This window comes from Natrix helvetica, assembly GCF_964273705.1.
Source record: "Natrix helvetica genome assembly, chromosome: 2".
Classification (NCBI taxonomy): Eukaryota; Metazoa; Chordata; class Lepidosauria; order Squamata; family Natricidae; genus Natrix; species Natrix helvetica.
This window is the reverse complement of record NC_138552.1, coordinates 151,261,380-151,278,637: the sequence shown is the minus strand read 5'-3', so window position 1 is coordinate 151,278,637 and position 17,258 is coordinate 151,261,380. Positions and strand designations below refer to the sequence as shown.

The following is a 17,258-nucleotide window of genomic DNA, read 5'->3' as shown; positions in this document are numbered from 1 at the left end:
TACATTATGCTCTGAATTTAGTGTAATAGCTTAAAAAGAAAACCAAGAACAATTAAGCTATCATACTATCAGTCTATAAAACCTCAACACATACTTTTTTAAATTTAATTTTTGACCTGACCGTGAACTGTAATTTAATTTTACTTAGTGTGTTAAGTTTCTGATTACTTATACTTTCTAACAAATTCGTTGGAAGTTTATGGAGTTTTACTTTGGTTTTGTAGTGCCAAAATAACCAGTTGTTAGAGTTTTATTTTTACTGAGCTGGGCTATTTTGTGCTGGGAGATATTCTAATATGATTATCCATTTTATCTGAAATACTAATTCCTAAAGGCTAAACACGTTTACTTGCAACTATGTAACTATTTCAGAGAGACACTATGTAACTCATTGGTTGGTGTGACTATTTCAGAATGTTGCATTCTGTAACATTTGAGGCTGCTCCCAATCTTTTTTTCCCATTCAGATGAAATGAATAAATGGACTTGTAGAGTGATAAAAAAAATTGGTGTTGGTGAAACAGACTTTCTGACACTTCATCCTGGCAATAAATCCACTTGGAAAGTGAAATATGATATACTTGCTGTAGCTATTATTATAGTAGTGCTGAAAATTCTATTCTTGTTGGATGATGAATATGAGTGGTAAGTGTCCTTATCTTTATTTTTTTTTAAAAAAGAATATTTAACTTTGCAACTCTGAATTGTAAAGTTATTAGTCAAATGTTCTTAATTATAAAAATCTTTAAAAATTGAAAATGGTTTAGATAAAAGATAGCTTCTTGTTTGGTTAATATTAATTTTCAACCATGCCTCTGACTGGATACTGACTGGATACTGACTTGGGTGAGTCAGTTTCTCTCAGCCCAGCCTTCTTCACCAGATTGTTATTGTAGGGAAAAAAGGAGTCAGCACTAGGTACAGTCTTGAGCTCCTATACAAGAGACAATACACCAACCTAATAAATATAATAAATAAATAAATAAATTGCAACTTGCATTTCCTTTTGCCATTTTCCTACGACAAATTGTGTTCATTAAAGCTCTAATAGTGTCAGAATTTATTGAACCGAATATTAATCAAAGTATTATTTATCTTATGTGCAGGCAGATAAAAATTGTTTCGATGCAGTGAAGTTTAATATTTGGGCTGCACTGGCAACCTGAATTTCTACATGTGAAAATTTAGCGATGCCTCTCTTTGATGGCCGCAGGTGCTCATTTGTACGTAATGTAAAATATAAGGCTGACAGACGACAGTACTTTTCTAGCCGGTTAAAATTTTAAACAGCCCAGGGGCAGTAATTCAAATATTAAATACATTTGATAAGTTTAAACTCAGGGTCATGATTCCAATAAATAAGCCAATCTGATTCGTATTTTGTACTTCCAGGTTGCTAGCAAACTACGCGGAGGAAAGAAACAAAAAAAATGAAGAAGGTAACCAAGCTTTTTAAAAAGAGCAAAATAGATTACGTTTTGTAATTTCAACCATTCCTCTTAAAGTATCTATGGCATACTTGTGAAGACTCATCTGAAAAATATTCGAAATTAGGAAAGAGAAAACCAAAAAACTCTGCAATGTTTGTAATATGTTGGCAGATGACTTTAAAAATATTCAAGGGATTGCCTGAATTTTAGAGTTGTTACTTATAGAGTATAAGTTTTGAGTCAGTGATTTCAGAGATCATATGAATCAACCAGTTCTTCAGTCACAGGCATTCACAGACTGGCTGCAAGTTTATGCTTTTCTTTCTCACAGTCTCTCACTCTTTTGAGGCAGTTTCCCCTCAAACGTTCCTGCTGTCCATAGCTGTGATCAGTATTAAACTGTTTTGATGACCTACATGTTTTGGTCAATGGAGCGCTGTGTGTCCGAGAGCTATTATGGTTTAATGAAGATTGTTTTGTCACAGGGTGACAAAGCTGGTGAAATCATTTTATAGGCTTCGGTGTAGGTTGTTTGGGATTAAATCATTATCTTTAAAAATCTGCATTAGGAAGTAACTTGTTTATATTAGTTAATATATGCGCTTAATCCTAGGATATTGGAAAATCAGTGTAGCACATTTAATTACAAAGTGGAGAGAGTTAACATGGTTTGTTTGTGTAATAAGGCCTGTCTCTTTCTGAGTTTGTTTCTCTATTGAATGCTTTTAAGAGGAGAGTTACAAGTTGTCTTATTCTACAGGTTGTCCCATTTTTGATATTAGAAAATGGTACATGGTTGTAAAGAATATTCTGGATGTGGAGCAGAAAAAATATAATGAAGAAAGAATCAGGTATATTTCTTAAAATACATTCTCCTAGTTATGCAAAACAAAGCAAAGAAGTAAGAAATAGTGAGTCAAAGGAAATAGGGCATTATAAGAAAAGAAAATACAGCTTAATGTAGTTTATACCAACACCAATCATTGCATCTCTTTATATCCATACACTGCTTCATCCATTTTTTCACTCCTTTAATCTTCCCTTTTTTCAGTTTCTCATCAACTTCAGTCAATAATAGTTTTATCGGTCTTCCTGTTACTCTCAACCTATTCATCCTTCATATATTTCTTTTGGAACTCGACCCTCATTCATTCTGTTTGAACAACTAAACCGGCTTAGTGTACATCACTCACTTTTAATATTTGGACCATCTTCTTCAGTCATGACTATTATCTCTTTTTATTTTGCATGTCAGCCTTCTTAAATACCCGCTTTCCACGACATTCCACTTGTTTCCCTGACACACCCAACTCTCACTTCCTGGCCTTCTCCTAAATGTAGCCATTTCACTTTTTAAACAAAGGTTTATTCCTTGCAACAAAATCACATAACATCACTGGCTCATCTTCAAATGTCTTCACTTTCTATCTTTAATACATATTGCAAAACATTATTTCAAGCTACGCTACTACATTTAACTGTTTGCTGTGATTTCCTCCCCCCTCTATCCTCCCCATTTTTTGTACTCAGACCAATTTGCAGTGAGTATAAACATTTAGAGCTCCTTTGAAGATATCCTGTAAATGGTTGTATTTGCCTAGTTGCATGATAAGTTGTATATATGGATTCATGTTAGACTTCTGTTGTGGATATATGCTATTAGTTTTGCCATTGCTGCTGTTCTTTAAGTTTAAGTTCCCTATCAGATATTGTTGGTGTTATATTTCAATTTTCAGGCACAGTCTTTAATACTTATATGTCAACTCGCCACTTTACAAGCATGTGTGTATTTTCACATTTCTTTAATATATATTCTACACATGCAGTCTTCTGATTTCTCAACATTCCCACTATATTTATGTTTCCTTCTCCTAGGCGCTGCTTGGAGTGTCCAAGCATGGGTTAACTTCAGCTTGCTGCCCAAGGACTGAATTTAAATCTTTAGTGTAGCCACGCCTCCTGCTCCTTTTGGAGGTCAGTTTGAAAAACTCGGTTGCCCTAAAAGGATGTGTTTGAGATTTCCAGTCCTTGACTAGAAAGCTGGATTTCTCCTAATAGCCTTTTTATTGTTTTCCCCCCCACTCTGGTAGTCTTAGATAGACCTAGGTTTTTTTTGTTTTTACCAACGAACAGAGTTTCCTTCGTCTAATTGCTTCCTCACACGCGGACCAGGCTGCTGGGAGCATTACAGCCTTCCTCGTTTCCACGAGGCTCTGGCAGCACCGGGAGGCTTGTTAGTGGCCGCTGGCGAGCCTTGGGGTCAGGTAGGGAAGTCGGGTACCCTTCAGTCCGTCAGAAGACTCATCTTAGCTCCAGAGGCTCTACTGGGCACTCCGGATCTCCGACGGCAGCCCGGTGTCACTCCAAAATGCGCGACAGCCATTTTGGGAGGGGAAAAAAGTATGTGCTTTAAATCCAAGCCGCTTTTTTCCCGTTCACTCTACTGCAGCCTGGTCCCTTAGGAAATCGCCGCCGGGAGGGGTGCTGGTCAAGTGGCCTTGCTCTGGGTCGCCGGGCAGGCCTCCCCCTCCCCCAAAGATCTTGATTGGCGGCCACAAGGAGGTTGGCTTTCTGGGGCATTCCTTGTCTTTATTAACAGTGCGGATCTGCAGCGCCCTGATGACTTCTCCTATTGGCGCCATTTTGTTGCTGCACTCCCTGCTGAGACATTGCCTCAGAGATTCATCTCTTATTGGGACTCTACTTATTCCAAGCAAACTTCTGAATACCAAGGTTTGAGGGCTGAGAGTTCACCATGGCCAGCAAGAGTGTGGAGAAGGCCGCAAATCAGGCAGGCCTACCAGCAGCAAGCGCAGCAAGCCCAATCTTGTGGCCAAGGGTGCCGACGGTCCACCGATACCCGACTTGGGACCTGGCAGTTGTTCTGCAGACAATGACTTCTGCTCCATTTGAACCAGTTCATTCTGTCTCTTTATGCCACGTCATTTAAGACTGCATTTCTCATTGCAATCACTTTGGCTCGCAGAATCTCTGAATTCTGTCGATCAGGGAGGACCTTTGTGTTGTGCATCCGGACAGGGTCATTCCTCGGCCTTCATCCCAAAAGTCAACACCTTGTTCCACCGGTCACAGGAGGTGCTTCTCCCTGATTTCTGCCCGCATCCCAGACATCCCAGAGAGCGGGTCTGGCACAAACATGACGTACGACGGGCAATACGCATATATAAGCCATTTGTTCATAACTATAAATTGGACTCCTTTGCAGCAGCGGATGCCTCCTTTGGAAGGAGAGTCCTGCAGCGAGTCTTAGTGGCTCCGGAACAATGGAATGTTTCTGTTTCCCACCCTGGGACTATATAGCTTGGGTATGTCCCATGCTTGGACACTCCAAGCAGCACCTAGGAGAAAGACCTTTGGCTTACTGAATGGTTGTTCTCTAGGCGCTGCGGGAGTGTCCAACCCCACCCTGGGGTAATCTGGTGGAGCCAAATCACCTCTCCTGAAGTCATAGTTCACCTTCTTCGACATCCTTCTGGACTTCACCTCCTCGTTTTTCAAACTGACCTCCAAAGGGAGCAGGAGGCGTGGCTACACTAAAGATTTAAACGCAGTCCTTGGGCAGCAAGCTGAAGTTAACCCATGCTTGGACACTCCCGCAGCGCCTAGAGAACGACCATTCAGGTAAGCCAATGGTCATTTTCATCTGTGTTTTGCCTGGATGTTCATTTTGTTCCCATTTTTTGGCAAATAATTATCATTCCCCTATGGAGTTCAAAAATATTCCAAATATTCCCTCATGTCAGTTTTATCCCAAATTATTTCATGATTTTTATTTTTAAATCAACTCATTCTGCCGAAGATTCCTTATTGGCCATTTTCATTCACTTGAAGAACTATGTTTTATTATAATCGAAATTGTTTTCCCTTACCCAGCCTACTTTAAGCATTCGCTTGTTTAACTAATTCTTGCTCTGTTTGTTTTTGTTCATTGCAACCTTCTGTATTTCACATTATATTTGTGCTTCTTTTATAATTTTGCAGCAATCATTAGCTAATATACTATAGTGTAAATTCTTCAGAACTATGCGTAATATTGTACTACTGTGTCAGAGGTTATCTGAATCGCAGTAAAGAGAGTCTGCTTAAACAAACAATGAAGTGCGCTGCTTCTGTGAGGTTTATTTAAACAGAATATCTATTAGGTGGAATTGGACGAATTTCAATTCCTGCAGGCCATAATATTATACAGCATTATGGATAATTCTAAAAAGTTCACAAATTCCTCTCACTGATTCTATTCTGTCTGTTCTGTTCTGTTCCTCATCCACAAAGACTTACACTTAGTCATTCTGCCTAGTATTCTTTTTCATATCTATAACTCTATGGAGTTTTCTATCGTATTCTGTACTTTAATTTGTTTCAGTCTATTCCAAAGGATTTCCACATCTTTTCATCTATTTTCTATTTATTGTGTTGGGAAATTATATTGCTACTCCCTTTTCATATGGGGGTTAATATTTTATCTTCCTGCAGGCTTTCAATTTTCATTTTGGGTTTTTTTTTTTCATTTCTTTTTTTTTTTTATGTTTTTCCCCAAGGTCCCCTATGTATCAACTAATGATCCCACATTTTAAACGCTCATTGTTCTCGTATCCTTCATTAATGCACTCAGTCTTTTTTAAATACACTTATCATTTATTGACTATTTTTCTATACATACAATTAAACAGACATGAGCCGTGGTGGCTCAGTGGTTAGAATGCAGTAATGCAGACTAACTCTGCTGACCGCCAGCGGTTTAATTCTCACAGGCTCAAAGTTGACTCAGCCTTCCATTCTTCTGAGGTTGGTAAAATGAAGACCCAGATTGTTGGGAGCAATATACTGTCTAAACCACTTAAAGAGGGCTGTAAAGCACTGTAAAGCAGTATATAACTCTAAGTCCTACTGCTATTGCTATTGAAGATAACTTTTCCAAGAAGGAGCTCATCAAATACTCACCATTGGTATTCATTTTGGAGCCTCTGAATTGCCAAAAGCACTTTTGTTTTGTCCTCCCTCATTTTGTTCATATCCACTCATTCATATAATGTAATAAAATAAATGTCCTAACACGCACAGCTTGTCTCGTCTTCTGGAGTTTTACTCTAAACCACAGGTTAGCTATTTCATTCATAATCAAACCTATACTTTTGCTTTCATGTCTGTTTTTATCAACTTTAATATCAAGATCATTCAGATTGACATTCTTTTGGTTTCCCTTAGTTTCACATACATACAACACATCAAACTGTTTTTAATTTTTTCTGTTAGTTAATGGTATTTATCATTGAGTCCATTTATTCTCTATGTCAGAGTTCCCCAACCTTTTTGGCTTTGCGGACTGTGGGAAGGGAATAATTCTGTGTGAGCAATGGGCAAGCACCCACATGCATGCACAGCTCCATTTGTGTGAGTGGCAGGCATACGTGCCTGCTCCCTGTGCAAATGGAACATGCATGCGCATGCTCGCACGCTGCTTGCATAAGTGCGGATGTGCCTGCGCTTGCACACTGCTTTGGGCAGCCCTGTTCTGAAGAGCTCACGGCCTAATAGTGGGCCATGGGATGGGTGTTGTGGACCTCTGATCTATGTGGTAATCTTCCATTTGCCATAGTCACCAGGTAGACCATTAAGTACTCGACTCTACCATGTATCACGGCTTTAGCCAATTAAACTTTCCCCAAATATTTTCCAGTGATTTGGAAGGATGTAGCCTAAGTTATAAGCTTCAGTTGCATCAAGCCTGCATGCAATATTCCCTGTTAACAGTTGAGGCCAGTACTGGTCAACTAGTCAAGTTGGAACATTTTCCATTTGAGGAAAGAATAATGCTACTAAAGAGAGAACGATAAAAGTTAGAAGTCGTGTAAAACTCTATATGTGGGAGCATGACATAATGTAAGCTCTGCGTGTATCTCAGCTCTCAGAATTTAAGGGAAGGGGACCTGTATATCGGTTTGATTGTAACATGACCATTTGGGGCTATTTAGATGTTTCCTCCATGCACCCACAGCCAGTATTTCATTTTTAGGCGTTTATGGCGATGTGAGAAGCCACTATTATATTCAGCCTCTGAAAAATATGTTGTCCTCAAGAAGAAACGTGAGTATACTTACTGTTACTTCCCTTTCCTAAAATACACATCGTATTACTTTTTGTTCAGAGAACGAGAAGCCAAAATAACTTGCTCTACCATTATAAAATCAATTTTATTCATTTGTATATTTGTTGATTGATATGATTGATATGACTGCTCCTCTTACACAGGTGACTTGCGAGGTGATTTACCAGAGTATGTGTGCCATATCAAGATTAGAGGAGCAGATCCCCTCTTGCTAGGTCACTCACTCTAATCTTTCCCAGTAGATAACATTAAGCATTTCCTTGAACTATTCCTTCCAGGGAATCCATTTCTAGGCTCTTTCCCATTCTGCGCCCTAATAAGAACACTTTAGAAGAGTATCTCCTTCCAGAAAGAACAAAGTCTGATTTCTCATTTTAACTCAACAGAAAGATCCCCACTCTAGTCCTGCTTTGTGAGCTGAGTGGAATAGAATTCCCCAAGAACTCACCACTTTGAATGTTGTTAGAATCAAAGAGACGTTCTTCTGTAGGGGCTGCGAGATTTCTAATGAACAGCTTTCTTCCATGGTGTTCAGTTCAGAAAATCGCTGGACTCAGGAGATGGTTTTTGTAATAATCTGTAGGCCAGATTTGTTAAAAGATTTCACTTTTAATTCCTTAACATATAAGAATTAGCATTGAATAGCTTCTGCTGAGTAGGTTTTTCCTTTTATTCCCCCCATTTATTCAGATTAGATCATTTAGTTTTATTTACTATCCAGGGTCTGTCACACTGAATTAAACTTTTTTTTTCAGTCTTTACCTTTTATGTTTGTAGGGTTGCCAACAACTCTGGCAGCCATAGAAATTGCTTTGCGAAGTTTCCCTGTATCATCTGTAATTGAAATCATCTGGCCAGAAACTAGGCTTCCAGCTGAAATTTCTCAGTTGATAGTTCCTTGCTGAGATCAGTATAATTCCTCCATGCACAAAAAAGTACTCTTTTAACTTTGCCTGCATTCTTTTCCTCCTCAAGCGAAATATAGCGTTGGCAACAATTGCACAGATCACTTGAATTCTTCCAGAAAGAATTGTGCCACATATTTTTGTGGCTATTCCTGGGAGGTCCTTGGCTACTAAGATTTCCCTTTTCCATTTCTAGATAGATTAGATGTGGTTTAAGCTTCCTTCATAGTAGCTATGTAGACCAGGACTTGAGTTTTATTATGCCCTTCTTCACTAACCTTTTTTGGCCTGGCTACAGCTGTTTTGGCTATACGTTTTCTTCTGAAAGTAGTGGTGCAGAAACGTTTGACAATTGGAAGACTTCTTTCTAATGCTTTCTTAAATCCCAAGATTGCACATGCTCCTTTTGAAGCAGGGGGAGAGGGAAAAGGCGAGCGCAGGAAGCACGCATAATTTCCTTACTGTCAATTTCTATTCTCTTAAGTGCCATGGAAAGAGTTTGGCCATCTTTTTTTTTTCTAAGACCAGAAAGTTATAACAACAAAGGACCACAAACTTAACAACAAATTAACATTAAACAGCATTCTTGGAAATTCCTGTTTTGCATTTTTTTCCTTATATTGCTTAACTATTCTATTCTTAACTATTTGTTGACAGCTCCTGTTGTTAGAGCTTTTCATTTCAGACATATGTTAGTGCTAGATTGAGCTACTTCACTGTTCTTTCAGTCTGATCTAAGAATTGAGATGGCTCCCTTTGAGATTTTTTTAGGACAATCCTTGTGTAGACCAATTAGATCCCATTTGTTTTGTGTTGTATTTTGTTTTTATTGCTTATAATTTTTCTAGCTGACCATGGTTGGTTTAGGATCAGATAGTAGCTAAATTGAAACCCATAAACAAATGAGACAAAATTAGAAATTGGATCCTTCCTCACTTGCTCCTGGAGCTACCCTCTTGAAGTTACTTGTGAGACTCCAAGAACAGAAATTCACGAGGAGGAAATGTATGTCATCCTTTCTTAAAAGGATAAGATTTTCCAAGTTTGTTTGCATCCACTCAACTATTTGTGAGAACTATTTGTGTGAATTGACATTAAATTAAAATGCACATTGTGAGACGCCCATAGTCTTGCAGGTTTTAATAATGCTTTAACCGCCTCTATCTCGTCTGAATCTTGAGGCAATTTTTACAAAGGATTTGAATGTGCTATGTGAAGGTTGTTTCCTTCATACAATCTGAGATGTTTGGATGTACCTAAAACAAATCTTGAATGGTTGTACTTTATTATTGTAGTATTTTGTTTTGAACAGAGATGGTAATGGATCTTCAGAGGCAGTTTCGTACCCTGACAGGCTGCTCGGAACTAACTGAGAAGCGAAAACCTTCCCTTTTCCAGTTCAACTGGACTGAAGAAAGCACAAAAAAGGACTGTTTTCATGATCACAGTCTCGGAGCATTTTTGCAACAAAAAGGGGACATCTTTACCCCTCTGAACAGAGACTATTGGTTGTGTTCAGTTAAAAAGCGCAAGAGGTAAATATTTAATGCTTTTGTTGAAAATGTATGTTCTTGTTCTGACCCACGCTTCCATAAAAAGCAAGAAGCAGATTCTTGGTCCCAGCAAAACCCCTTTTATTTACATGACTGTGAATTCCTTTCATTCACAGTCTGCAAGGCTTAACAAACAGTCTTTCAGAGGAAGGTTTATCAAAACGAACCTTATCTCGTTTGGCGAGCTGCCAAATAACTAGTTTCCAAACTCAGGGCAAGGCAAAACTTGGCACAGAGTCTTTTATATAGTCACAAACAGACCTTTCCACTCTTGAAATGACCGAATGAACGAATTTTTTCTGCAAAAGCCTACTCCCTGTTTGCTCCTCTTTTTTATTTCCTATGGGAGGGGCAATCACCTCCAAGGTGTGGCTTTAATCCTAAATCGACCCTGCTTTCTTAATTGTTCTTTTCTTCTGGCAGCTCTTGCTCATGTGCACACTGGGAACAGGCTCCAGCTGTTCCTCTGCCTCCCTGCTGTCTAGCTCCCTCTCTGCCTCCGATACAGAGCCCTCGTCGGAGCTTTCCTCAGCCCCCAAGACTGGCCCATGTTCCTCCCCAACCTTCTCAGTGTCCAACTCTGCTGGCACCAGTACACAAACTGAAGTCCTAGTGTGGTTGGTGAGCCAATCAAGAGATTGCCAAAAATTGTTTGAGGCGTGATGTTCCAGTTAAACTGACATCATGCTTATGGCACAGGAATCTATTCAGCTAATGGTTAACGCTATTTTGGCTCTCAATATGGGTCAATTAGTCTATTTGTGACCACATAGAGACTCTAGGCAGATTTCTCTTTTGACTCAGTCCCCCAGTTTTTGCCACTCCTTCTCTTATGAGTTGCTTCCTATGAGTTGTTAACCAAATAAACATAATTTTTAAAATGACCAATGAGGAATATTATTAATCATATGATCTGAGGGGAATCCTATTAACTGTGAGCATTTTAATTAATTTTAGGTGCAAATGATACATTTTGGGTTTTATTTTACATTGCTTTTCTTTTGATTTTGTCTTTTATATTGTTATTAGTTATTTATGTACATTTTTATATAAATAGAAATTTATATTCAAGTTTAATTTTTTTTTAAAGTACTCTCCAATAAGGCCATAGAAACTCTTAGAGACATTTTCCACAAGTATCGGATTAATTATATTATGAACTTAATAATGAATAGAATAGATTACTTTGAATTGTCTTGTAAACTTTGTCCATAATATAAATTTGGAAGTCCCAGGGCTCCATATGGCCACCAAATCTATTTTTTAAATACTATAGATGTTAAGTGCGGTTAGCAAAAATTGTGACAAATGATAAACAGCAGAGATTTCCCATCAGTTTTCAGTGGAAAACCAAACAAAAATGGCATATAAACAATCAAATAGACGTAAGCATATCTAATAAACTCTGAAAAAATTATGTTGTCACTATCATTGAAAATCTTAACGTTCTGATAGCATAGTTTTGTCTGCTGTGCCTCAAAATATTGGAAAATATTGGAAAAACAGTTAGTGTACCAGCTCTTGAATTTGAGAGATTTACAGGGTTGCCTGGTTAGAACAGTCAAACAAAAATGCTCTGCCTGTGATACATCTACATGAATATAGTATGGTGACTGTTGGAAATAAATCAGACTCAGACAACTCTGTCAATCCAATTAGTCATTAAACTCAGTTTTTAAGGAGAATTGTGTAGTTTCGTTTCCTTTAATTTTGCCATTAGAGACAATGAGAGCTTATATTTTCCAGTACCAAAATGAGAATGAAAACTTCTACACAAAAGCAGCTAAATATTTCTAATTATATGTAGTATATACATATAATGTGTATATACTGTGTGGTTTGCATTTCAAACAACTCCTCAACCACTCCATCTTTTCCCCCGTTTATATGACTGACTGAGTTGAAGTTACAATCTTCAAACACTTATGTTTCTGGATCCTTATCTAAGTTTCGGCCTCAGAGTGTCAACAATCTCTATGTAGATGGGGATTGTATGGCTTTACAGATTTATTTTGAAGGCAAACAATGCAAAAGATTATAGACTACATCCAGTATTATGGATTCCTCACTTTACTTTCACTCATTTCCTAAATGTATCCCAGTTCTGCTTTGGAAAATATATATTTTAGGGGAAGAAACATGAATCTGAAATTATGATTTGTTCTACTGATGGAATGACCTCTATCCGATACCACTACTCTTGGTTGTATTACTGTGTTTTGCAGTAAAGAGCATCAGATGATCTGTAATGGTTTCATTGAGGGCCATCTGGTCTAGCATTATGACTAAGGAGATGCATTCAAGAAGCTAATAAACATGGACAGGGGAACAATAGCCCTCTTCCCCGTTGTCTTTTATCGGCAGGTATTTTGGACATAATTCCTGTGATTTCAGAAGTAGTACATAGACATTAAAACTAAGAACCAAATAGATAGCTCAGTCTTAATTAACTTATCTTGTCTGTTATTTATTTGTATTTATATTTTGCTTTTCCTCCAAGGAAATTGACTTGGGAATCTTTCTTTATTTTAAGCCCATAAGATGATTAGTATTTGTGATTTGGTCTTTTTTTTCTGAACATTTTAATTTTAGAATACATTTGTGCTACTTTTCTTACCACATTATTTCTTTCTTTGTTAGGGCGCGCAGTCCTCACGGACGGTACAATGAATCAGATTTCCCCCATACCTATCGCTTTGTGCTAGATCTGTTTTCCTTCCTCCTGAGAGTTCAGCCCTATCTCATCCATGAAGAAGTATCTACAATAGAACATAAACTGTTTCATTCCAAATTGCATATGAAGTCCAGAATATTCAAAGTTCAAAAAACGTGAAAAGTCGTAAGACCAGTGTCCATTGTAATGAAGACCTATAGTAACCAAAAATAATCCGTGTAAGTTTCATGCTCAATCTCATTAATTCCATGGAAATCATCGGGTTAAGATAGATGCATCCTGTCTGCAATTAGTTTATATTTAGGTCAGCTTCAGAAATCAAACGCCCAATCTAATAACCAAGCTTTGTGAAGAAAAAAAAAATCAATGATGAGTTTGAACACTACCTCTGTTTTCTCAGGTCTCTCCTGCTTAGCAGTCTTTGTTTTGTAAAAGATGAACCAGTTTGTTAAATAACAGTTTTCCACAAAATGCACATAATACTGGGAAGACCCTCATTTCCTAAACATCCAGTTTGGGAAACTTTTGAGTTTGTGATTCATACAAACTGAGTTTACAAGCTGAATTTGTTGGATAAGTAATATGTTGGAACTGAATCTTGCACATCCATTCATCAGGTAAATTGTAGAAAAGATGAGATCTGACTACCAAATGTTGTTTTTTTCTATGCAACACCAAGGATGTTGTAAAATGTTCATACATTTATTTATATTGTATAATATAAACATTGTAGATATTTTCTTTATATACTTCTGTAATATTTTTTTCATTGAAGTGTATTTATTACTGAACACAATAAAACTTGATATATTCAAATGTTACCTTTTTGGAAATTAAGAATAAATCTGAATCTAATGAAACCGAAGGTCATTTGTTATAATGCCCTGTCTCAAAATGCAGAGGCAGCTTTCGACTTTTCAATCTGATTCTCTGAACAATTTCAGACTCATTCCCTTCCTAATTCTCTCTTTATGAGGTTACTCATAAAAGCAGCTAAACATGGCCATAACATCGATAGGTAAAGGATTTTTGTTTGTTTGTTTGTCTTGGGGAGGAGAGTCAAATCAAATATACTTGAGAGAGGATCAGGAATATTTCACTCCCTAACAATACATTTGAAGAACTTGGAATAGTTGATTACAAACTAAATGTGAGTGAACAGAGGTTCCCAAAGCAGAAAAATGCAATTTTAGGCTGATTAAACAGAAGAGCTGTTTCTTAGACATAAGAAATCATCCACTTATTCTGTATTTGGTCAGATCCCCAGCCTCAGCTCCTGTAGTCTGGATGCCTTGTTTCAAATAATGTTTTATATGAATTGGATCGGTGCAGAGAAGGGCAGTGAGGACTAAGAACAGAATCCTGTCAAAAGATAAAATAAACTTAGGACCATCGGGTTAAAGAAAGGCTGAAGGGATTCTTCAAACACTGAAAGAATGCCGCACAGATTATTCCATCATGTAAGACCTGGTATAACAATTTAAGCAATAGAAAGGTAGATAACCATTAAATTCTAGAAGGAAAAAGTATCCTAATACAGGTGAAACTTGAAAAATTAGAATATCATGCAAAAGTTCATTTATTTCAGTAATGCAACTTAAAAGGTGAAGCTAATATATGAGATAAGACTCATTACATGCAAAGCAAGATAGTTCAAGCCGTGATTTGTCATAATTGTGATGATTATGGTGTACAGCTCATGAAAACCCCAAATCCACCATCTCAGAAAATTAGAATTACATTTGCATCTCATTTGGAAACTGAGGACCCAGAATATGGAGGAAGAATGGAGAGGCCAATCAAGCACAGTAATCCCATGGTCATTGAACCAGTTTTTGGTGCTTTTGGCAAAAGTTTCTCATCAGAAAAGAGGACTTTGGACCACTGAGCAACAGGACTTTGGACCACTGTGCTTCATTAAGACCAGGGTCAACGCAGCCGTCTACCAGGAGATTTTGGAGCACTTCATGCTTCCTTCTGCAGACAAGATTTATGGGGATGCTGACTTCATTTTCCAGCTGCCCACACTGCCAAAAGCACCAAAACCTGGTTCAATGACGTGGGATTACTGTGCTTGATTGGCCAGCAAACTCGCCTGACCTGAACCCCATAGAGAATCTATGGGGCATTGCCAAGAGAAAGATGAGAGACATGAGACCAAACAATGCAGAAGAGCTGAAGGCCGCTATTGAAGCATTCTGGTCTTCCATAACACCTCAGCAGTGTCACAGGCTGATAGCTTCCATGCCACACCGCATTGAGGCAGTAATTGCTGCAAAAGGGGCCCAAACCCAAGTACTGAGTACATATGCATGCTTATACTTTTCAGAAGTCCGATATTGTTCTATGTACAATCCTTGTTTTATTGATTGCATGTAATATTCTAATTTTCTGAGATGGTGGATTTGGGGTTTTCATGAGCTGTACGCCATAATCATCACAATTATGACACATCACGGCTTGAACTACCTTGCTTTGCATGTAATGAGTCTTATCTCATATATTAGTTTCACCTTTTAAGTTGCATTACTGAAATAAATGAACTTTTGCACGATATTCTAATTTTTTGAGTTTCACCTGTAAATCAGTGAGAGTAGAACTGAATATAGAAAGAGCTAGCAGAAAGGAGGACAGGAAAGGACATTTTATCATGTAAAAAAGCTTTAAAAAATGGGTACAAAATTCATACAGTACATTAATTAAGAACGTTTTAAAGATTAAAATACAATTGAAACCAAAGGCTTTCTTTCGGAACTAATAGGCAACTTGAAAAAAGGCATGAATCTTTATTCTTATATATGACACTTGTAGCAAAATTATCATACGCTGGTGGAACTTGCAGAGACAGCTAAAAAAAATTTTTTTGGGGGGGATTAGAGAAAATACATTTGTCTACATCAGTGGTAGTCAACCCTTTTCTACCTACCACCCACTAATGGATCTTTCTTGATGGAAAAATTTCCTTACCGCCCACCAGTTTTTGCGCAAGTGCAGAATATTTTTTAGAAAGGAGGGTGTTTTAAAAAAAAAGAAATGTACATACATTTATCTTCTTATTTCTACTTTATGCATTACTGTTGAGATAAATTCTTTGATAGAGGGTATTATCAAAGTTTCTCCAATATTATGACTTTTACCACTTTTTGCAATTGTGATATACGATAAGCTGCAGTTAATCCATCCTCATTTTTTGCATGTTGTTTTTTAAATGATGCAGCTATTGTTGAACGATTTTGAAATCTTTTATAGATTTCTTGAAAATATTCAATGGGCTTATCTTTATCTTGCGAATGCTTTGTAGCAAGATGTTCTCGCAATCGACTTGGCTTCATTGCTTCATTAGATAATGTCTTGTGGCACAGTAAACACATTGGAAGCTGTTTATTTGTAACAGATTCAATGAAACCCATCTTCAGGTACTCTGGTAAATAACCACGAGCATATTTCTTTTTTTCAGACATGGGTTCTAAATTTGTTTCACAATTTAACAACTACTTTTACTCTCATGTTTTGATCCTCACTCCACACAGTGCTTTTCCTTTTTATCTCCTTTTTTTAAAATCTTCCTTAGGGCTATGTACAAAAGTAAGGCTGAGCTAGTTAGCCCACTTATTATTATTAGCCAACAATTCTCTCCTGCCTTTTCTTTCTCCTATTTTGCAACTGCTCTGCTCCGTTTCTGCCTGTCCCTGCTAATAGTTTCTACTCCTCCCCTTCCTCTTCCCATGTGTTTGCTTGTGCACGCGCTTGCGCTCGCCTGCCCACTCGCACAAAAGGAGGTTTTAACCTCCGAAATCCCTAACGCACGCATTCTCGTGCGCGTTAGTTCAAAAGGTTTTAACCTCCAAAATCCCCAACGCACGCATTCTCATGCGCGTTAGTTCAAAAGGAGGTTTTAACCTCCAAAATCCCTAACGCACGCATTCTCGCGCACGTTAGTTCAAAAGGAGGTTTTAACCTCTGAAATCCCCACCCCCCACCTGGAATCCCAAAACGCCCACTAGTGGACGGTAGGGACCAGGTTGATGACCCATGGTCTACATTTATGGCTGATTAAAAATCTCATATTTTTGCATAAAACAAAAAATGTACTTTTGATTTTCAGTTTTGATGATTAGAAAAAAGTGGATAGAAAAAGGTGGGGTTTTTTGTATCATCAGGTAAGAGATAGCTTTGTACTCATTTGCTAAAAAGGAAATTGGAAGCTTCTTTCTTTTGTATATTGGGTTTTCTCCCCCTCCCATTTGTTCTCTTTTATTCTGTATTAGTTTCTGTTAGAATTTTGTTCTCTTGGTTTCCTAAATTGAAGAAGGGTTGGGCTCCATGGCCTAAGTGGCTTCTTCTTGCTATAGTATTTTAAGGTTCTAAAATAAGTGTGGAACAGCGGTCGTGCCTAGTCAGATTTTTGTTTTACACTATTCAAGTTAAACTTGTAATACTGGACTACTACAGGTTCAAAATTGGTTTTCCTGGACCTTACAATTTCAAGTTAAACTCCACCCTGTGTCTGAGATACAATATTAACTTTTAGCTAATTGTGTAGATGTGTTTTAATTGCTTACCTCCTTT

General features: G+C 37.7%; 1 protein-coding gene across 1 annotated transcript in view; it reads left to right on the top strand.

Moving 5' to 3' along the window:
* The window catches only part of TAF1B (TATA-box binding protein associated factor, RNA polymerase I subunit B), a 42,803-nt gene extending 29,293 nt beyond the window's left edge, over positions 1-13,510 (top strand). Inside the window, exons 10-15 of the mRNA XM_081943654.1 lie at positions 468-645; positions 1,393-1,439; positions 2,191-2,281; positions 7,465-7,535; positions 9,775-9,997; positions 12,656-13,510. Coding sequence (XP_081799780.1) covers positions 468-645; positions 1,393-1,439; positions 2,191-2,281; positions 7,465-7,535; positions 9,775-9,997; positions 12,656-12,848 — 803 coding nt within the window. The 3' untranslated portion in view covers positions 12,849-13,510. The remainder of the gene's footprint in view (positions 1-467; positions 646-1,392; positions 1,440-2,190; positions 2,282-7,464; positions 7,536-9,774; positions 9,998-12,655) is intronic.
* Positions 13,511-17,258: the final 3,748 nt, after the last annotated feature.